General features: G+C 50.1%; 1 protein-coding gene across 4 annotated transcripts in view; it reads left to right on the top strand.

The window, feature by feature from the left end:
• Positions 1 to 22,331, top strand: part of Ror2 (receptor tyrosine kinase like orphan receptor 2) — a 160,555-nt gene that overhangs the window by 117,988 nt on the left and 20,236 nt on the right. For all 4 annotated transcript variants that reach the window (XR_009587792.1, XR_009587793.1, XM_060373101.1 and 1 more), the window contains exons 2-3: positions 10,006 to 10,083; positions 22,041 to 22,328. Coding sequence is in view for 2 of the 4 variants with exons in the window: in XM_060373101.1 (XP_060229084.1) it covers positions 10,006 to 10,083; positions 22,041 to 22,328 (366 nt within the window). In the remaining 2 variants the exon portion in view is untranslated. The remainder of the gene's footprint in view (positions 1 to 10,005; positions 10,084 to 22,040; positions 22,329 to 22,331) is intronic.

The following is a 22,331-nucleotide window of genomic DNA, read 5'->3' as shown; positions in this document are numbered from 1 at the left end:
AGGCAGGGAGAAAGGGATGAGGAATTCATTTGGGCACAAAACTGGGCAAGAGGCGATGCCCAGCTAGCTGCTGCTGGAAATGCCAGGGGAGGGAGCTTGGGGCCATTGCTGCCCCAACTGCTGGCTGGTGGGGGCTGGACCTCCTGGCAGTAACATCCAAAGAGGGGGTGAGAGAGTTGCTACCCTCAGCAACTTGGAGAGACTGCTCTGCTTCCCCGGACACGGAGGCTTCTCTGTCCTCCAGAGCCTGTTTGCCCTCTCAGTCGCCTGAAGCTAACATTAATATTAGAAAGACTTCTTTTCAGATAGTTGGGACCACCCCAAAGGGGAATAAAATGATCAGGTGTTGAAAGCTCCCTCCCCCAACACAAAGACTCACACCTGTTTCTTTTCCCCAAGGCAACTCCAAACAAGGACTTAAGTGGGAACTGATGGCTCACACACAGGCTAGAATTAGAACCTGGGCGGCCCTTCTCACACAGACACCAGCCAGGGTCGAGCTGGGGCCAGCTGCAGAGGCCCTGTGAGACCCTGAGCAGAGCTTGTCAGCTGAGCAGGCGCTAGCCCTGACCAAGGGCAGACCGTAGCAGCCGAGATATGACCTCTGAGCAGTTGAATGCCTAGTTTGCTTGAGATGACACAGAGCGGGAATTCTTCCCATAGAAGGTGTCCTTGGTCCGTGTTCAGAGAGTTGACCTTCCCCCAACTCCCTACTTGCTTTTCTTAGTCAGAGCTACATGGAGGTATAGCCTGAGTAGAAAAAAAGCCTTTTGGGTCTTGTCTTCCTCTTTCCATTTCTGGGTCCAAGAACTCAGCTTTAGTAATGTATTGGGGCTAAAGAACAATACTCATTAAAGTTTCAATTGTGTCAACAGGAAATGTTTATGTTGGTGGATCCGCTCCTCTGGGTCTCTGACTTGACCTTAGACTTGGAGATAGGCTCTCTGCATATGAAAACAAGCTAAAATGGGGTCATAGGGCACCCCCCCATCACCAGTGACCTTTAAGAAGGAGAAACATGAGCACAGAGATATACTTAGGCAGAGAAAAGATGATATGGTGAGACAAAGGTTGAAGAGAGACACCTTCCAAGGACAGTAGACTGAGCAGGCTTCCTGAAGCCTCAGAGGAAATAAACCTACCCATACCTTGACCTAGAATTGGAGCCTGCAGAGCTGCAAGGAAACCAGTCTCTGTGGTTTAAGCCGTTAATTTTAGCTACTTATGGGGGTACATGCCTGTAATCCCAGCATCTGGGAGGCAGAAACAGCAGTGTTGGGCTTTCTGAGCTAGCTTGAGTAAGTTAGTGACATCTTGCCTCAGACACAAACAAAAAGCAAGAGAGTCAACAGGAGTTGGTCTTTGTTGTGGCTTCTTGAGAAGTAGCCTATTAGAACAACTATTTTATCTTTAATTACGTATTTGTGTGCCTGTGCATGTGAGTGCAGTTGCCCCTAGTGGCCAGAAGAGGGCATTGCATCCCCTGCAGCTGGAGTTACAGGCAGTTGTGAGCCACCATATATGAGTGCTGAGAACCAAGCTCGGTTCCTCTGCAAGAGCAGCAAGACTCTTAACCACTGAACTGTCTCTCCAGCTGCTGCAGGAACATCTTCAAAAAGCCACTGATGATAAAGATGGTGGGGCATGTCTTTAATCCTAGCACTTGGGAGGCACAGATAGGTGGATCTCTAGGAGCTGGAGGCCATCCAGGTCTACTGGTCTACATGCCGTGTTCCAGCCCAGCTGAGGTGATACGATGAAACTCTGTAATAATAATAATAATAATAATAATAATAATAATAATAATAATAATAATAAATATTGTAAAAAATTGACACTGCTACCTTTGATGACATCAGATGTTCACCCTTTGAGTGTTTTCAGAATAAGGTCATGGTTGTCAAAGAATTTTGAGCATAAATAGGCTGAAAACTCTGGAGAGAGAGGTAACACCTGCCTCTGAGGCAGGCAAGGATTCCTAATGGAGCCATGTCAAGCCTGAGGCCCTCAACTGACCCTTGCAGAAGTCCATCTGTCACTTGAGCCTTATGACCCATTAAGCAAACAAAGGAATGTTCTTTCCACGGGACAAGGCAGTTTAGTTACCTGCGTTTCATGCTTTTACTTTATTTTTAAATCTTTCTCCACCTTTAAGTAAAATTTCCCAAAGATTCAAAGTGGAAAGTTGGTGGCAGTGACTCGTTTTCAAGACTTTTCTGTGAAAACCAACTGAGAAAACACAGCAGAAGCATGGAGTGATCTGCCCACATTCCTGTTTGTCTTTTTCTGCTGATTCTGGAGTGGAAAGCCTCAGTATAGAAAGCAGGCTGCAGAGCCTGGGTCCCTGTGAAGGGTGGAGTCACACCTTCCCAGAGTATATGCTGGGGCCAGTCCCCTCCCTCCCCCGTCTCCAACTGCCAAAAACTCTGGTGTCAGAAGGAGAGACAGTTCATGAAAGGCCCCAATTCAGCAGCTCTCAGGGCCGCTCTCCCTTCAGCCAAATATTCGCTGGACCCCCGACAGTAGGCCTTTGTTGGGGGCTCAGGGCTGTGGGAGGCCGAAGGTAGAGAAAGCGTTCTAAAAGCAATATTCAGGGGATTTGAGCCAGTGCATGGACTTGTTGGGAGTGTAATATGCTTGCTGTAGAAGTGGGATCAAAGCCAAGGTCAAGCCGACAAGAGACCCTGGTTATTCTGTCTTCAGGTTGCTGAGTTTTATATCATATTTCTGAAGCAGAGTCAAGCAGAGGCTTATGTTTACGCAGCCTAAAGTTAGACATAATGAAAATAAAACATTACAAACTGTTAAGACCCTCAGCGATTAGATACTGACAGCTCACTGCTGGTGCTGTGGCCTTCCAGCTGGCAGTGAAAACTCATGGTGTCACCCTTACTAAGTGTTCCTGGAAGCACGGTCCCTAGCCACCCACCTTCTCAAGACTTTGGACTTTGCTTATTCTAGGTCTTAACCCTTGCGTTTCCAGCACTGTGCATATTTTTAGCTTGGTGATTGTGATCATGGAGATGGCATCATTTTGCCACGTGTGACTAGCGTTTTTGTCACAGGTCGGTAGGGATTGTACCTTCTAAATTTCCACACATTAGAGCTCATCCTAAGACCCAACCCTCTTGCTCTCCAAGAGGCTTGCTCGTGTGTGACTCTCCAGTCTCTGCACCAATTCTTTTCTCTCGTCTTGGAAATTACCTTTTCACGGGGGGGGGGGGGGGGGACAGATCCAAGAGTGTCAAGCCTTGGAAGAATAAAACTCTCTACTAATTAAGGGGAGCAAGCTTTGAAGTGCGAGCAGTCCTCTGAAGACGGCCTCTAATTACATCACAACGAACACACTGACTCAGATCCCCAGGTAAAGAGATTCCTAGATGAAAAGTCTGAAGAACAAAACATGCCGTAAAGAAGCGCAAATGAAAACCAGGCCAGCGCCACGAATTCAAGTCCAAGGGCATAGGTTGAACTTCATTAGCAAATTCTTGCCTAGTTGTGTCTCTGCCCTTAATGAGAGCTAGATGCTAGTGTAAAAAAAAAAGCCTGAGAAGCTCTCATTGATGCTGTCACTCAAAGTGCGGTGTGAGAGGCCATGTTGATCACGCTGCTAGACTAGAAGGCAGTGTCCGCTTAGTCAGAATTCAAACACGTTTGAGCAGGGCTTTCAGCTATTGGGTCCCCCTGTGGGAAACTGCCTGCCACGGTGTCCTCCGTGGTGACAGGGCACACCCTCCCTTTGGTGGTTACAGAGATAGTAATTTATCCAGTCCTGAATACACAGGACATTCACTGCTAGCGTGTTCCTCAGAGTGTGCCACAGGTTCCTGCCGGACAACCGCTGCCACCAGGCCAGTGGCAGTTAGGGCGAAGTTCAGCTACAACCATGAGTGTAGTGTGTCAAGGTTTTTGTTGGAATGCCCTGTGAGTCAGCCATGTGTGTGGGTCACGCTCTGGGTTCATACTTGGATCATTTTCCAGGGGTGTTGCCATGTGGAAGGTAAGAGAGTGTGAGGCGCTGGGAGCCAGATGCCTCGGACAGCTCTTTGTGACGTGAGAGGGTGGAATGATGAGACCGTTGGGTAGCACACTCATAGCCCACATGCCCGGCTGTGCCAGGGCCTGTCGCTGGCATTTACTTATATTATCCGGTGTGTTTGACAGACAGTACACATTCTTGGTTTTATTTGGTTGGGTTGGGTTAGGGGCTTCTTTTGAGACAGGGTCTCAGTATGAAACCTAGTCTGGCCTGGACTCCCAACAGCTTTGCCTTGGCCTCCAAGGTGCCGGCATGACAGGCATGACAGGTATGAGAGTCACAGTGCCTGGCTGATGCATTAGTCTTTAGAAAGAGGAGAAGGTGGTGTGTGTGTGTGTGTGTGTGTGTGTGTGTATGGACACATGAGTTCAGGTGCCCTCAGAAGCCCGAGAAGGTGTCGGATCCTCTGTATATATGCCTATGTGCAACATGTGTGGGCTGTACTTCCCCACTGAGCTAAGAGTAAACACTTTTATCCTTACGTTACTTTCATTTGGCATTTTGTCCCAACAACGAGGGAAGTAACCACGATATTCCTCCTGCTATGTCCACCCAAGTAACAGGCTCACAGGCCTTGCTTCATGACCTTGCCAGCTGGCTAGGGATAGAGTCCTTGCACAGCACAGACGCACGTGGCTTTTGATGCAAAGACTGAGCAGCCTCTCTTCCTCACGTCTCCCTTATCTCAGGAGGATATCTTCAAGACCCTCAGGGGTCCCTAAAACCACAGATGGTACCAGGCTCTTTTGCAGAGTATGTTTGTTCCTGTACACATATACCTGTGGAAACATTTATAAACTAGGTAGTGAGAGGTTATACCAACAACGATAAGATGGGCAGGCAGCCACAGTGATGATTACAGCGCAGAAGTGTTATTTCACGTGCACTGTAGTCACTCAGGAGAGGGACCCAGCCTGTAGGCTGGGCCACGCAGTGGCACTGGATCTGGTGTTGTGGGGGTGGGTGAGCTGGTTCCAGGGGCCCAAGAGCAGGAGAGCTGGCCCCCTCCGCGCCGGCTTGCCACACTCGGTGAGGTACCAGGGCAGTGCTGGGGAGCTGGCCCTGGTGGTGCGGTGAGGGAGAGCTGGAGGACTGGCCAACTTGGCCACCATCAGGCCCAGATCCAGGGCTTTGGGTTGGTCCGCTCCGACATCTACCCTGTCTATGAACTGTTGGATTACATGAAGGGGTCCTGCAGATCCAAAACTGTTGGAGCTCCAGGACACAGAGCAACAGCAGGAGGCCCAAGAGGAGTCCCTGTGAGGATCCAGTATTGATAGAGCAGCAGAACACAGAGGCCTCCAGCCACACCAGTGACTTATTGCAACAAACATTTGCAAGAAAAGATGTGTGGACAAAAGGGCACTCTGTGTTACATACTGTGACACCCTACAGCTTCTGTGATGAGATGGTTTTTGTTTTTGACTATAGGTGACTCAAACTACAGAACCCCAAACTGAAAACAAAGGGAGACCGTTGTGCTCAGGATGGGCACGTGGGAACAGTTACCGGGCACAAAGGTCGTGACCCGCTAAACTGGGTCAGCAGTAAAGATTGTGTCAAGACAAGATAGAAAGCTACTGAGCCGTGAGCAGAGGCTGCCTGTTCTGTGGTGGAGGGAGCGGGAGGAGGAGATAGAGGTGACATGTGTTCTCCAAGTTGCTGGCCGGCCCCACCCTGCTGTCACAAAGCCCCACCTGCTGCCCAGTCAGTTCCCTGACTCTTCTGCCTCAGGAGAGCAGCTGTGTTTGGGCTTGTCCACCACAGGACACCCACCTTTCATTGGTGCTCTCGGGCACTCCGACACCACAACAGTGTGCACTTTCTACCCTGGAGCTGCCTGGAGCATCACACGGCACCCCTGCCGTGCCCTTTGTGGACGGACGCATCAGCGGAGCACCGTGTCGTGTGCACGCACCTTTCTCAACCATGCAGGATCACAGCAGGCCTCGTTCGGACGCCTTTCCCTTTTTCGTTTCCATTTGACTTCTCAGGGCTGGAAGGGCCACCTGGCCATGACTGTGTTTGCGTGTAGTGACCGCTAATGTGAGGAAGGCTCCTTGGGGTTGGTGTGGGGTGGGCGATGAAGGTCCTGGGGCTTGTTAGTGATTACGGCTTTCACTGAAAAGTCCGCTAAACACTACCGATGCGTGCATTGTTTAAGATGTAAAATACTTCACCTTTTATCGCATATGACATATCTTAGTTTAAAGGAATCACTTCATATGCATTTCCTCTGGGAAAAAAAAATCAAAGCTATTGAAATTAGCAGCCATAGCAGCTATCTCAGTGCTGGTTTGGGCTGGGGTAGGGTATGGATGTTGGTTTTGCGTGTCCATTTAGTGTTTCATTCATGTTACACTTGGCTCCCTTTTAAGGCCAAGAAAGGCCTTACTGCTTAGACATCTACCCATTTCCAGTTCACCCCCTGCCCGTCCCATTTTGCTTATCAGTTTCAGGAGGTCACAGGTGCCTTGAGTGAGGACATTTTTCTAGGCCTGAACCCTGTGTGGCTTTTAATTTCAACAACAATAACAACAACAACAACAACAACACACACACACACACACACACAGGATTTCCCATTCTTTCCATTAGACAGTAATGGCAGAGTCTCATTCTGCTGAAAGAGATCTGAGGACCCCAGTGTCTGGATATCCTAAAATACTGGCTACTTGTGGAAATGGAGGCCTGGACCCTCTCTGAGCCCCAGAGCCTGTGTGTGTGTGTGTGTGTGTGCACATGCGAGCATGTGTGTGTTTGTAGGGAGGGGGTGTGTCTGTATCAACATGCCAGAGCCTTCACCTAGTTTTCAAATTCTGTGGCTGATACTTTTGTTTATCTAGATGTCCTCACTGACTCAGCACAAGTGGTCAGAAGGAACAAGGGCACATGCTTAGAGCAAGCACACTCCCAGAGATGCCAGCCTTGAGTGTGTGTCTGCTCTGACTTGGCCCACACATGCTACAGCTCTGCAGATGGCACCCACCCAGGAACATGTCTCCACCTCCCCATCCCAAACCGACCAATTGGAAGCTGGGGCTCCTCACCCCCACCATGGAACTAGGTGCCGGGCCTAGGTTTTGCTTCGAGGTGACTGTCTAGCTGACTGCTTCACGCCGCTTGTGGATTTCCACGCCTTTAGTAACTTCTGTGCCCCTTCCGCTGTGCGCGTGCACGGTGCCAGTGTGTTTGATTCCACGCGGTCTCTCTGCACCTACAGGGTGCTGATTGGCAGCCTGTGAGTGTGCCAGTCTGCAGCAGCTCGATCAGGTGAGGCCATTGCACAGGCATTTGTTGACTGCCTTGCTGTGGCTCCTGCCTTGGCCTTTTTTCTTTTTTAAAGTTGTGCCTGTGCTAATGGATGCGTGTTTGTGAGTGCATCGTGCGGCAGCCAGCGAACAAACCTCAGGTGCCAGCCACCTTGGTGTTTGTAGACAGGGTCGCTCACTGGCCTGCAACTCCCCAGACGAGCAAAGCTGGCTGGCTAGCGAGCCTCCAGGACCTGCCTGTCCCCATTGCCCCAGCACTGAGCTTCCAAGTGCTCTACTAAAGCCTGGACATTGTTTTCAATACATGTATTTTGATACTGGCTCCATAGGCACAGAAGCCATGGGACATGGGCTTCTAAGAATTGTTTCATGTTTGTTTAAGTGGGAATTCTGGGATTGATTTCAGCTCAGTGGGTAAAGGGCTTAAGGATCCAGCCAGCCCCCCACCATGGTTTTAATGGCAATACCACAGAACCCTCTTCCCTAGCTCAGCACCCGCCGGGCTTTAGCTGTTTTGAGAAGAGAGTGCCTGCTGTTGGTCCAGGGAGGTTTCTCTGATTGCCCCAGGGTTTGGGGATGTATAAAGAAAAAAGGGCATTAGTTCCCAGCAGTGGACTGTAAATATTTTATGAAAAGTGTCGTGGGTGAGTTTAACCAGGAGAGATGGGAAAACAGAGTTGGGAAATGACACTGGTCTGCTGTGCGGGCAGGAGAGAGACAGAGGCCAAGAGTGCCACAGTCTGACCTGGATTTTGGAAGCCCTGAGGAATCGGGGACCACCATCCAAACAGAGATGGAAGAACCAGCTTAGAGACTCATGCCTTAGGAGCAAGGAGCCAGTCTTTCCTTAGCCTGAGGAAGAACGTGGTCCCCCTGGCCCCACCTCAGAATCACAGCTGGATCTTTAGTCCAGCAGGCAAGGCTTCCGCTCAGGACATCTCTGAACTGGAGCTGTTTAGGTAACTCTTGGCTCCTGTGCTGACCAGAAGTCACCGGACACCGAGTTACAAGCCTCAAAATTACAATTAGTTATTTCTTGTTGCTGTGATAAAACACCATGACCAAATGCACCTTATGCAAGAACGGGTTTATTTTGGCTCATGGTTCCAGAGGGAGAGTCCGTACTGGCAAGGAGGCGGGGTAGAAAAGGCATGGTGGCTAGAGCAGGAAGCCAGGCAATCATATCCTTAACCGCAGGCATGAAGCATGTAACACGAACTGGAAGTGGAACGTGGCCATAAACTCTCAAAAGACAGTCACATGTTTCCTCCCGTAAGGCTGGCTCCCTGAAGGTTCCCCAACCTTCCTGAACAGCGCCACCTGCTGGAGAACAAGGGTTCAGTTGTTGTGTCTATTGGCTGGGTGGGTGGGGAGCATTTCTCATTGAAAGCATCGCTACAGTTGTCTTGAATGGTGCCCAGTATACATAAGGTGAAAGGAGTATCTTTACCATTCTCACTGCAGCACAGCAGTGCTGGCTACGTTCAGTGTCGGGCGGGCATCGCCACCATCTGTCTGCAGAACGATTTTCTCCTTCCTAAACTGAAATGTTGTCTCTACCAAATACTGGCTCCCAGGTCCTGTAACGCCTGAACCTGGCATCCACCGTTTTTCCTTGCTTCTCTTACTCCTAGCAACTCTGGGGACCTCAGATGAGTGTAGCCACACTGGAGTCAAAGGGTCACTGTGTAAGAGGATGTGTCACAGTGCCCCCTTTTAGATGGGTATGTTGGGCCAATCTGTTGTAGTCTTTCCATGTTTTAAATCCAGGTCTGGTTAGAAGGTGCGAGTCACCCTAAACTTTATCATTTCTTGCTCTCAGACAACAGGACCCTGTTGAAGCCTGGGTCCTGGGTAAAGGCTGGAAGTAAATGTGATGGAGTAGGGGCTAGTTGGGAGTTGGATGGTGCTCTGTGAGAGCTGCTTGTGGCTTCCTGGTTTGAGAGTGTTAACTCCCCTCCCCTGACAGAGTAACACTGAGCCCCTTCCTGTCCATATGTGGAGATAAGTGTTCAATTAGACACACCAAATCTACACTTACCCTTAGTGTTCCAGCGCATTAGAGGGCTGTTCCAACCAGCATGTCTGTGCTCCCTGGGGTAGACGGTTGTCCCACCAGAGGTGGCATCCAGCTGTCCTTAGAAAGAAGAACACATATCCACCTCTTACGGTTAGATCACATCGATCCAGGGGCGCTGGGAAACTGGGGGATAAGCTGCCTAAGGAGGTTCTAATTCTCAGAGCCTGTCGTGGTGACACACACCAGCCATTCTAGCACCTCTGGGGCAGAGGCAGGAGGCTCCAGTTTTAAGTTTGAGGCCAGCCTGGGCCATATGAGGGAGACAAAGGGATGCGGGAGAGGTTCTGAACTTTTCTCTGAATTACCTGGAACTTCGATACGAAATAGCTCAGAACCCTTCGTTTTGATAACCAGTCCTCTCCTTCCTTCGTTTTCTACTTTCTCTTGCTCCCTCTCGTGCTCCTCTCCTCCCTGCTGACACAGAGGGCTTCTTTCCCAGGTTCTATTAGCCTGTGGCTGTCTTGGGGTAACCTAGAAACCACTTCTGTAATGGCAGGAAATCTGATACTTGGAAAGCTGATGGCTGTGGCCGTAGCATCCTTTTCCCCTGTGTCTGCTGGTGCTGGGCAGGCTGGCTCTCACAGTGTCTCATGTGTGTGTGTTCTTCCTCCCAGGAGAAGTGGAGGATTCGGATGCAATTGACACCTTGGGACAACTTGATGGACCGGACAGCCCCCTTCCCACCCTTAAAGGTAAGTCAGAAGGATAGCTGCCCTTGTGCTGCTTGCAGGAAATCACGGGGTATTGCTTTGTCCTTGTCACTTGGGGCAGGACCTGCCTAATCAAACAGATAATAGGGTCTCCATTGCTGGGCAGGTGAGGTCCCCACAGGAAGTCTCCCCATACCCCCAGAAAAGGCTTTGGGAGCTGATGAGGATGGTTGGAAGCCAGCAAATGAAGCTGCAGGAAATGCGGCTGGCTGGGGAGGAAGGGCTCTTGGGGTGCCCAGAGGTTCTTAGCAGAGTGTTAGGGGCTGGCCTCACATCTTGGCCATCTGTTAAGTAGCGCTGACGAGCACCTCACCCCCACATTTGTTTCTCTCAAATAGCCGAGTGGCATGTCTCAGAGGGTGACACTTCTATGTGCTGCCACCTGAAGGAGCATTCTGTGTTCCCCTGCGGTGGCTTCTGCATGTCCTGGAAGTTTTCTGTAGGCACCATGCTCAGCTGGCACGCCTGATGGGCATTACAGGTGTCTTTTTGACAGAACAAAGAACCGCATGCCCTATTTCCTTGAAGAGGCACTTTCTTTTCTTAGATAATCCATCCTCTCCAATTTGTGCTGTCAATACCCTTCTTGATGTGGGCATTCCACAGGAACATGGTTGGCTAAATACGAGCCACATCCGTAAAGGAAACTGCCTTGCCAGAGGCTCATGACCCCTTCCCGCTCCATGCTAGAATGCTGACCAGCTTGATTGCGTGCAGGCAGCCACAGCTGTTGATGGCTACAGCATCCTGCTGCGCCCAGAAGGCACTGCTTTACTCTAGCTTCCCTGACTTCCGTCTTTCCACTTCTCTCATGGTCCCTGATCCTTTGGGAGGGCTGTTATGTTAGTTAGAGATCTCCAGAGACACAAAACTGAAAGAATGAGATGTAAGTATGTCTGTCTGTCTGTGTGTGTGTATAATAGGTTGTGGTCTGACTATTCTAACAATAAACAAGAATTTTCCTTCTTCCATGCCCTTTATATAGGCTTCCACCAGAAAATGTGGCCTAAACAAAGAAAAGGTGGATCTTGCCACCTCAAAAGATCCAGATTTAGAGGGGTCTTCCTGCTTCTAATGGTTCAAGCCGGAACAATCCCCCAGATGTACCCATCTGCTCTGGTTGTAGTTCCTTCCAGGTGTGGTCAAGTGACGACCAAGAATGGCCATCCCGGAGTGACGCAGGTGTCTCACCTGTGGCAGAGCACGCCACAGTCACTTTGACCGGCTGTGAGTCTCTGTGCTAACCACTGCCACCCACTGTGCAAAGGAACTTTTGACGGTGTCTGAGAGCTGCACTAACGGGGGAGTATAGCAGTAGGGATCTAGAGGGAGGTCTGACCCTGTCCACTTAGCAAATTGTCGTAGGTTCTCTCTTGGGGCCTGCGAGCTTCCCAGCCACGGTTCTTGGCCAGATGGCAGCACCAGGTGTGCGTTTCCTCCTGCGGAGCAGGTCTTAAATGCACGCAGAAAGCTACACCTGTAACATTCACGCCGCTGTCGCATATCTCACACAACCGCACTTCCCTGAGCTAAGTCCCTCAGTTCACAGCTGAGTAAAACGGTTGAAGACACTCCCTCCCCCCCTCCCCCGAAGCCGTTCAGTACGAAGAGAGCTGGCTAGCAGCGAAAAGGCTTCCTGGACCGTCCTGACTCCACTTCCACACACTCTGTGTGTGCCCAGTGTGTGGGGAGTCTTGAGCAATAGGGTCCAACTCTCAGGTTTTGGTAGGCAACCAAGAGCAGCAGCAGTTGGCTGTATTGTTTTGGGGCATGTCCAAGACCTCTGACCAACAACTTAAAGGAAAATGTCCCAAACCTGATGCTGCCTCCTCCTCTTTTTTATTTATTTTTGTAATTTGGTGACCTGTGGTTTCTGGGGTTAGCATAAACCCCTATGGAAGGTAATTACAATTAAGCTCTTCTCTATGAAAAATGTACGTTTTATATCGGTTGTAAAATAGTGGGTTTCCACATGCCTTTTCCAAACATCCTCAGAGTCACTTACCCCATGGGAGGGGAGGGCAGAGCAGGGAGTCCGGGGGGGTGTGATGCCTCTTCTGATAATATCTTCTCACCATGTGTTCATAGGTGTGTCTCAGTCACTGTGGCTACCGTGCCAGAATCCCACAGACAGGGCAGGCACAATGCCAGGCATCCATTTGCTCATAGTTCCGTCGGTTGAGAGGGGATTGGTAAGGCTGGGTATGGAGGTTTGTGGTAAAGCATGTGTCTAGACTGTGTGAGGCCCAAGTTTGATTCTCAGCACCAATAAAAAGAAAAAGGAAGGAGAGTCTGTAGGAAAATTAAAAGATGAAACATTTCAAGGAATGAAGCATGATATAAAACCTATCTATGTATCTATCTATGTATCTATCTACGTATCTATCTCTGCCTGCCTGCCTGCCTGCCTGTCTGTCTGTCTGTCTGTCTGTGGCTGGAGAACAGTGCTTAAGAACATTGGCTGCTCTTACAGAGGTTTGGTACCCTCCCACCCATAGGGCCCCTCCTGACCAGCTGTAATTCCAGTTCCAGGGGATGTGTCGCCCTCTTCTGGCCTCTGTGGGCACTGCATGCAAATGGTGGCTAAACACGTGGGCCAAACACCCATACACGGAAAATTTAACATAAGGTTTTTTTTGGTGGGTGTAATAACACGTGGCTGGTGTCTCAGCTGGTCTGGAGGATGAGGCAGGAGGAATGCTTGAGCCAGGAGTTCAAACCAGTCTGAGCAGTTCTTAAAAAAACTTTAACAAAACTCAGAGAGAGAGTGTGGGCTTGGCACAAGTGAGGCCTTGGGTTTGGTCACCAGCACCAAAGAAAAAGGGACGATGAAATCTGATGACTCTTAGCCCCTCCCCTGCAGGCCTTCATCTCAGGATGCGGCTCCTCATCCTCCACCCTCAGCACACAGCTCTGCAGCCTCCAAATACATCAGGGATTTTTCAGGATTTTTTTTCCTCTTGCTCTACCCACGTACTTTTCTCAGCTGTGAATCGGGAACACAACCTCCTCTGCTGAGTTCTTATTTCCTGTGCTGAGGTCAGCTCTGCTGAGACTGAAGTAACCATTTCACACAAGAACGGCCATCTGGTCCCAGCCTGCAGCAGCCCCTTTCTCCAGAATGTCCCTCAGCCTCACACTGACTTTGCTGGGAATGCCTGTCTGTCCGTCTGTCTGCCTGTCAGTGTCTGTCACTCTGCGTGTGTGTGTGCATGCGCACGCTCATACTCAAGTACTCGGCCCTGAGCTAGAGCCCCGTGCATGCTTAGTGAGTGCTCTCCCACTGAGATACGCGCTCACCCCTGCCTGGTCTCTGGCCCACTAGCTTTCACTCTCCAGGACAGGATAGCGTCTTGCTTACTGTTGCCTCACCAGACCCATACCGCCTGGCACATGGCACCTGTCCATCTATAGTGTCTGTCGAATCAGTTGGCACGCCTCATTTCCACAAGGTTCAATGTGCTCCATGCTCCCCGCTGTAGTCCCCCCCCCCCTTGTGAGGATGTGGAAAGAACACAAGAAAGCAGAGAACACTGGGGTGGGCAACAGAGAAAAGGTGTCGCCAAGTGCGTGCAGCAGCCGGTTAGAGCAGGGGGACACGAGGCTTCACAGAACGACAGAACGACTGGACACTCACAGAAGACCTGGACACTGCATTTCCGCTTGAAATTCTTTCTTCTCTAGGACTGTTGTCTAAGCGGACAAGCAGGGAAAAGTTTTCCTCGGCCTGTGGGAGTTCTCACTGTCCAGAGGCACAAGGGTGTGTGTGGGGGAGTGTGGGAGCTGTGACCCTCCTTTATAAGGAATGTCGTTCTTAGCATTTCTGCTGATACTGTTTTCCATCTGGTCCACACCCAGTAGCCAGGCAGAAGCTCAAAGTGTTCATTAGCACAGCATGTCCCGCAACAGCAGAAAGATGCCGGGGAGCGGGCAGGGCAGGGCAGGCGGTGCCCCTGTCCTCCGTCTGTCCTCTGCAAGTGTGGTGGCACAGGCAGAGAAACTGTTTCAACATCGGCAGTGGAGCCGGCCTGCTGGGGAGGGCAGGAAGACTGCCGTGAGCCTTGGGCCGAGAGCTAGGGATGGCCCCTTGACGCCAGGCCCTTTCCTCTCAGTGTGGGCACAAACTGAACAAAACCATGCAGACTGAGATTTAGAGCCTTTGCCAGCTCTCCGTGCAAGCCATGCTTAGAGGGGCAACGAGGCCGGACACGACTGACCCAAGCCATGGTGTTTACTATTCGGTGTCCTTTTGCACTAGGCACTTTCTGGTGCTGTTTTTAACTACTGAGTGTTGCGGTCACAGATCACCAGTGGTTTGTGAGTGTGCAGAGGCTGCCCCCACCTCAGATAGCTCCCTCCAAGCCTTGTGCCCCAGAGGGGACGGTACTCAGCGCCCTCTGTGGCACTGTCAGCCACGGAGCAACGCAGGCAGACCCCTGCATCGACGCACCCTTCAAGTGTCCTGTCCAGTGTGTTCAGCATCGCCATTACGGTTCAGACTGAGTATTCCCACAGCCACTTCTGTCCACGACGAGTCTTTTAAGCGCTAGCACCATGGCTTTGGACTACGCATGCTCTGGAACGGCACGTCCTCCACTGAGCATGCTCAGGAATGAACCCACCCGCCCCTGAACACAGCAGGCTCCGGCGCCCTGTGGATGGTGCCCACGCTCTCCCGTTTCCTGTTGCAGTCATTACATCTTCCATTATGCCCCGTCTCTGCCTTCAGCCGCACCGGCTGACAGGAAACGCTTTCGTGTTCGGTGTCCATGTGACCTATGCTGTGGCTGAAGCCGCACAGAGCAGGTGCCGGCATTCTATGCTGTATGTTTGATCAGAAACTGTGATCGCAGGGTAGGGCCTCACCTGGCCATGGCTCCTTCGACTCAAAGGATTGAAAGATGCTCCACCAAAAGAATTAAACACACAATCAAGACCGAGACCCACAAAGAGGGAACGAGCTCACACACACAATGAATGAATGAATGAATGAATGAACGAACGAACGAATGAACGAACAACAGCAGCACCAGTAAAACACCATTGAGGAATAAAGATCACTCCTTAAAGGTCAAACGGTCTTCTATTTGCCTTCATCTCTCAGGTCCCTGTGTGTGGATGTGCCTGCCTGTGTATTTACATGTTTGCACAGTCATGTGTGTGCAGTTGTGCTTGTGGGGGTTATGCATGCACATGTATGTATATGCACGTAGAGCCCCGGGAGAGAACCTCAGTATTCCTCCCTGTCCCTCAGATACGTTTCCCTTGGTTTTGGAGACAGTCTCTCGCTTTCGCCTGGATCTCAGTGCTTTGGGTAGGCTGACTGGGCAGCACGCCCCAGGAACCAGCCAGTGTCTGCCTCCCCAGCGCTGGGATTCCATGCACACACAACCATACCCAGTATTTTGGGGTCTGGATGGGGTCTGCCTCATGCTTCACTGACGGAGCTCCCTCAAGCCCCCCACTCCCCTTTTTGTTTTCTCATTCCCCCAGTGTCTCGCATCCCCTCCTGTTTCCCCTGTTTTCTGCAGTGGGTCTGTGCAGACGGCTGGATGGCTCAGGCAGGGCAGTGAACCCAGGCCCCTGCTCTGGCCTCTGGCTGGTTTATTGACCTGTAAATATTTTACTCTGGGGTTGGCAGCTTTACATCCCTCCTTCGACCCTTGGGGTCTCCTTTTCACTCACCCCTGCAGGAAATTGTCTGTTTTGTTTCCCACCAATCGAAACCCCATGACCTTGTGACCCCAGGCACAGAAGGCTTTCTTTATATCCTTCCTACACCAGGTTGGCCTGGTCGGGAAGCCAATACTGGGGCTCCTAAGTCATTTGACAACATGGGTGACTGTCTGGGCAGTTGGTTGGGTTATAAAATCATTAATCATGGATCTGTGTGCGATTGGGCAGGAGGGAGCAGTTTCCCGGGGAGGGAATTCCCTTCTAGCCTCTGGGATCCTTTAATGCTTGCACTAGGCCCTGCACCGGGCTGGCCAGAGCCCCCACAGAGAGGACTCTGCGTCAGCAGCCAAGGTTGCCTCAGTACAGAAGGGCAACTCATCCAGATGAATCAAAGCCGGGAATTTCTGTTCCTAACGGCACAATGTGCCAGCTTTGTCCACTGTCCTGAAATTTTCAGCCAGTGCTGCCTGGCTTCTGGTGGCTGACCAGTTGTCTAGAGAGGTTTGGGACCGCTCAAAGGAATTTCTGTGAGCTGATGAGGAGCTTGGAAAGTGATTTAGTGCAAGCCTCACATTTTGCATGTCAAAAAAGTAAAGCTGAGAGGTTAACCGGCTGGCTGTAAGTTCAGCCCTGAGGGGAAGGGGTATTGTGTGCAGTCTCCTGGGAGCCAGGTCTCTAACGTTCCCTTCCAGCCTCAGGAGAATTGATGATGGGGAGAATGGTAGGCCAAGCCGACTCCGCAGCTCTCTGGGGTCAGTGGCACACGCGTGCTTGGTAAAATGTTAGGACACGATGTAAATGTTTTGGAGTGATGCCAAAATGGAGTGATGCCCAGGAGCCAGAAAGAGAAGGGAAAGGATGGAAGTAACAGCCCAGGGCTGCCAGGGCAGAGGCTGCTCTCCTCAGAGAACAATCCCACTTCGCTGGGTCCTCAAGTTTAAGTGACTTGTGGAAGGGAATTGGATTCTGACATTGTCACGTTGCTGGGAACATGCTAACGAATGGGGTATCCCTGTGTCCAGGCTGCAGATTTGACATGTTTGCGGGCTTCAGAAACAGACGCCAGGAAGACACAGGTGTTCTGGGCAAAGGGCAGCTGGAAGTGTCAAAGCCAAAACTGTGGAGTGGATTAGCTCCAGAAAGTAGACAAGGTGGAGAGTACACAGGATTAGCGGATCCTGACTCAGAACAAGGGCCTAAGTGTTTCTACTCCCTTGGAGCTGGATGTTGAAGGTTTACTTTCAGGGAGAAGTAATAGGTCAGCATAAAAATCAAGTGTGCTTTTAATCAAATCATGGAATTTCCATGTCGGGCCCGGTAAATCTTGTTCCAGCTATGGAGACAGTCACACTTCTTCAGTTTCATCAGGAGTCTTGAGTCTTAGTATCGAGCCAGAAAAGGAGCCCACGGAGTCCACACCACTGAGGCATTGTGGGAAAGCCTCTCACACAGAGCTCAGAGCTGTTCTGTTCTTGTTCAGTCAAGCAGCTGAGAGGAATCTGGCTTTCGCTGGGGAACTCCTGAGAAGGTGCCCTAGCAAACCTGAGCTGGGGCCACTGGCAGTCAGTACCATAGCAAGGACATTGTGGGAGATCCACAGCCAGAGAGTTAAAATGAACCATGGCACTGTCTCATTGAGGAACCCTGCCCTCAAACAATTGCCAAAGAAAAGCCAGCCTGCAGCAAAGAGTTACCAAGCACAGTGTAGAGGCACAGGGTAGCTGGCCAGTAGTACACACTGAAGCCTGCAGACTTTGTTTTTCTTAAGGGGGAAAAAAAAAAGAAAAGAAAATTACACAGAGCAAGTGCTGGAATCAAAAGGAAACCATTACTTCCAGAAGCAATGCCTGTGAGTTGAGAAATTGGACAGACAGGTTACAATGCAGTTTAGACAATACGAAAACAATTTCAGAGAGCCATTGGAGGAACGTAACTGCACACACTGACTATCCCAAACGAGACGTGGAGGGGAAGGAGTAAAGGCTGGATTTCATGAGACCCTGACAGAGAATTTTCCTCCATTGATGAACGCAGGAATTTTCAGAATTAAGGAAGGGAGCTAGGATCCAAAGAGGCTAACACAGAAGTAATTGCCTGGCTATGAGAGCAGATGCTCAGGCTGACAAAGGCCGGGGAGCGGCATCAATGATTAGTAAGATTGCCTGGAAACAATTGGGATTGACAGATTTGAGCCCAACCAGCAGCTAAACTGCTCCTCAAGGTGAAAGAAACAGGTACTTTTACACTAACAATGGGAGTGTTTACAACCTCAGTCCACAGCCCAAGGCACACCTGGGATTCTGGGTAGGTTCAGCTGAACCTAGGAGGAAGGAAGGAGACAGGAAGTGGTGCTAGGGAAAGTTTCTACTTTGGCCGATGTCAAGGAACTCTGACGGTAGAAACCATCACTAAGGATCACAATTGAGCGACTGAAATCAGAGTGTAAGAGATGAAAAGCAGGTACTCCAAAGCTTCCTTCCTGCGAGGACCGTCTAGGTGGGAGGTTTTGTATTTTAGCATTTAAAGGTTCTTGTGTTTCACAAGTTTTGCTCAATGAGGGGTGATGCTGATTAAAAGTAGCTAACCTAATAAATACACTGTAACTGTCAAACTATTTAAGAGAAGTAAAGAGTTTTTAAAGATTCATTTAAAAATAAAGTACAAGAGAATTAAGAGACAAAATGAAAACATTAAAACTAATTTAAAATTTATATTTTAAAATATTTATAGTTTCATATGTAAAATTATTTACAGCTTATTAGGTTCATAAACAGTAAATTATCATAAAAGGGTAAACTATTAAGCAAAGGAAAGTAGGGCTGTTTTAACCAAAAGTATCTTGAGGTATGTTTGATGAATCAGAGTGTTCTAGACAAACGCATTCCACAGTGATCCAAGGACCAAATGATACAGCAAACTTGAAGTTTGATGCTCCTGGCCACAAGGTTTCTAGTAGTTCAAAGGAAGTGAAGAGCATTGCTGACATCTACTTGACCAACAAAAATCATCGAGCAAATAGTCATAGAAACAACTGAAACTTGGAGAAAAATTGCCAACATCAAGCAGGCACGCTTGACTTAATGGGCGCACACAAACTTCTGTGACAGACAGAGAAGCTATTCATGAACTGTCCACAAGATCCGAATGTCGGTTGGGCTGCAGAGTGAGTCTTGCTGGCCTCAAAGAATCGCCATGACGTAAAATGTGTTGTCTTAAAAGAAGAATGTTTGTTGTTGTCTCTGGGATTTTTTTCACTGCCCACCCTTTCAATGTGTGTGGCTGTTTTGCCTGCATGTCTGTCTGTGTGCCTGACGCTTGTGGAAGCAGAAGAGGACACAGGAACTGGAGTTACAGAAGGTTGTGAGGATCCATGTTGGTGCTGGGAACCAGGCCTGGGTCCTCTAGAAAAGCTGCCAGTGCTCTGAGCAGTTCTCCTGCCTGTTTTTAAAATTTATTAAATTACATTTTTATTTATTTACTTATTTATTTACTTCTTGTGGTATGTGTTTGTGTGTGTGTGTACGCACGTGTGCCATGGGTCTTTAGGGCTCAAAGTCAAGTCATCAGGATTGCTGGCAAGCACCTTTATCCCTGAGCCATCTTACTGGTCCCTAAAACCTGTTTTTCTGTATAAAACAAGAACAGCAGCAAAAATGCATTTAATGCGCACCTTCAGGGCTGGTGAGATGGCTCATTGGGTAGTGATTCCCGTAGTCAAGCCGGAAGTCATTAATTTGATTCCTGGAACCCACACTGTGGGCAGAGGCAAGAACTGACCCCTTCGATTTCTTCTGATGCTCGTCCACATGCATGTGGTGGCATGTGCGCACAAGCACACACACACTCACATAAATTAACAACTGTAAAGAGGCACACCTTTCATAACATAGGCAAAAGAAAAAATACCCCTCAAATGAATTACAAGCCACTTGGGTCTGACCACACGTAGGAAAGTTGAAGTGATTTATTATGCGGCTGAAGAGCTTGAAGGGAAATTGCCTGTTTTATACCTGTTATTAGTAGGGAAGGAATTAATTGTAGACGTCAGGAGGGAAAACAGAAGAAAGGTGAATAGGCCGTTTCAGAAAATATGCTCAGTGTCCAGGGATCATTCTGATGGATGCCGGTGCTCTCCTAATGTCTGAAGCCACCGACTGCATACAGCAGCATGGCGCTTCCTCATGTGCATCCGACTGTCAAAACTCTAAAGCCCCCCAAGAGCAAGTGTCGTTGAAGTTGTGGGGGGCGCCTTAATGCAGGTGTTTGTAGGGAGCACATCTGCAGAGACCCGGGCCAGCGGTTGCTCCCAGGACTCCGTGCCTCCACGTCAGCAGGTACTTTTGAGGCGCTCTTGAACACGTCCAGGACCAGATGGGCACACACACAGATGGTCAGTGAACTGATCGAAGCCCAAATGTGGGAACAGCTCACTGCCCCTCCACCGGGAAATGAGTAACAAAACTGTGACGTGTTTATGGAGTGCACCGTTACACAGCAGTTAAAGAACGGTACCGACGAAAACCAGCTTGAGTGAAAGCAGGCAGCTAGAGAAGGTGGCCTGTCAAGAGAAAGTTCCTGAAACTATAAAATAGTACGGACTGGTATGATGGATAGTCATCCCTTGGAGGGGAAACAAGGGACCAGAGGCCCTGTTTGTGTCCCAGACATCTTAAACGTTCTAGGTCAAGTATGGCAAAAGGCAGCCATCAAAATTTTATGTTGTTTGTGGGAATATGTCTAGCCTTGATTTCTGTGTGCTGCGGTATTTCAGCTTTTATTAGTTTCCAATCCACCAGAATAATGGACAAGGAGTGGAAGGAAAGGCAGGAGAGAGCTGTGAGTTCACAACAAAAGGCTGGATTGTTAGTGAAGCTGGCAGCTGTGTGAGAATCCCAGGCGGCAGCTCAGAAGCTACCGTGATGATAGAACAAGGCAATCAAGGCTCGGGAGGAAGTGAACACTGTGGACGGTAGTGGCTCCCTCGGAGCTCACGGGGCCCTGACTTCCATATCCTGTGGCCGTGTCCCCTCCCACAGCACAGGACCTTTGTAGGTATGATTAAGGACTGTAGATGGAGAGCTCACCCTGGAATCCCAGGGTGCTCCACTGTAGCCCAGGAGCCCTTACACAAGGGAGGGCGGCTTGGGCAAGGAGCAAGGGTGGTCCCTGAGGAAGAGCAGAGGCCAACAGATCCACACTCAGACCCTGGGGACAGAACCAGCTCTGCCACCTTGACTTTGTGTGGATTCACAGAGCATAGTAGGACAAAAAAAAAAAAAAAAAAAAAGATGTGCACCCCTAAGGGAAATTACAGAGTGACCAGTGGCCTACCTACCTGAGAAATAAAGCAGGAAGATGTATGTGGATGAAATCATGACTGTCTTCTGGGCAGATGAGGTCTAAGGTGGGAACCTGCCTCTCGTACCATCCAGACCTTGACACGAACCCACACCCAGGCCTTTCCCCATCAGAGCCCCGTTGTTTACCAGGAACTTAAGAAGCTGATTCAGAATTTATTCTGAGAGAAAAAATGCCCTCAGCACAGTAATTGTCACTCTCCATGTCAGCGTGCACAGGGCTGGTCGGGGCCTGACAGGTTGCTGGGATGTGGCAAAGGGCAGAAGGGATGTGGATGGGGCCTGACAGGCGTGGCAGAGCTGCTTTTACGGAGAGAAGGCAGCCGGCGAACACCTTCCCAGGAGCAGCATGGTGAGCCCAGTTAGCGTCCTGGGTTTGGTTAGTGACTTTCATAGTTAAGAGTGTCTCCAGCAGGCATGGCAGCACATGGCTCTAACCCCAGGGCTCTGGAGTTTGAGACAGGAGGTTCTGAACTTCAGCCTGGGTTATGTGAGACCCTTTCTCAAAAAACAAACAAACAAACAAACAAAAACAACAACAACAAAAAAAAAAAACAACAAAAATCAAAACCTTCTGACAGTGTGGACAGCCTACAGTGTGGCAGAGAGACTTGATCCAGACAGAAGTCCCAGGGCTGTGGCCAGGACATGAGCCGTACCTGGCTCCGCCAGATGCATTCAATCAGGTCTTCAAAACAGAATCAGCGGCCATGTGACCCAACCTGTATCCCAGCACTTGGGAGGCTGAGGCGGGGGGATTTCTGAGTTAAAGGCCAGCCTGAGCCGTGGGCTCTGTAATGAGTTCCGTGCCAGCTCAGGCTACCGCGTGGAACCTGTCAGAAAGAGGTCGGCCGTCCCCTCACGGTGGCTTCACGCGTTTGCGCTCTGTGGCCCCATCCCCTGCAGGTTACTTCCTGAATTTCCTGGAACCAGTCAACAACATCACCATTGTCCAGGGCCAGACGGCGATCCTGCACTGCAAGGTGGCGGGAAACCCGCCCCCGAACGTGCGGTGGCTGAAGAACGATGCCCCGGTGGTGCAAGAGCCTCGGAGGGTCATCATCCGGAAGACCGAGTACGGCTCTCGGCTGCGGATCCAGGACCTGGACACGACCGACACCGGCTACTACCAGTGCGTGGCCACCAACGGGCTGAAGACCATCACGGCCACCGGGGTTCTGTATGTGCGGCTAGGTG

This window comes from Meriones unguiculatus, chromosome 19, assembly GCF_030254825.1.
Source record: "Meriones unguiculatus strain TT.TT164.6M chromosome 19, Bangor_MerUng_6.1, whole genome shotgun sequence".
Classification (NCBI taxonomy): domain Eukaryota; kingdom Metazoa; phylum Chordata; class Mammalia; order Rodentia; family Muridae; genus Meriones; species Meriones unguiculatus.
The sequence above is the reverse complement of the archived record's forward strand: the minus strand, read 5'-3'. Positions and strand labels throughout refer to the sequence as shown.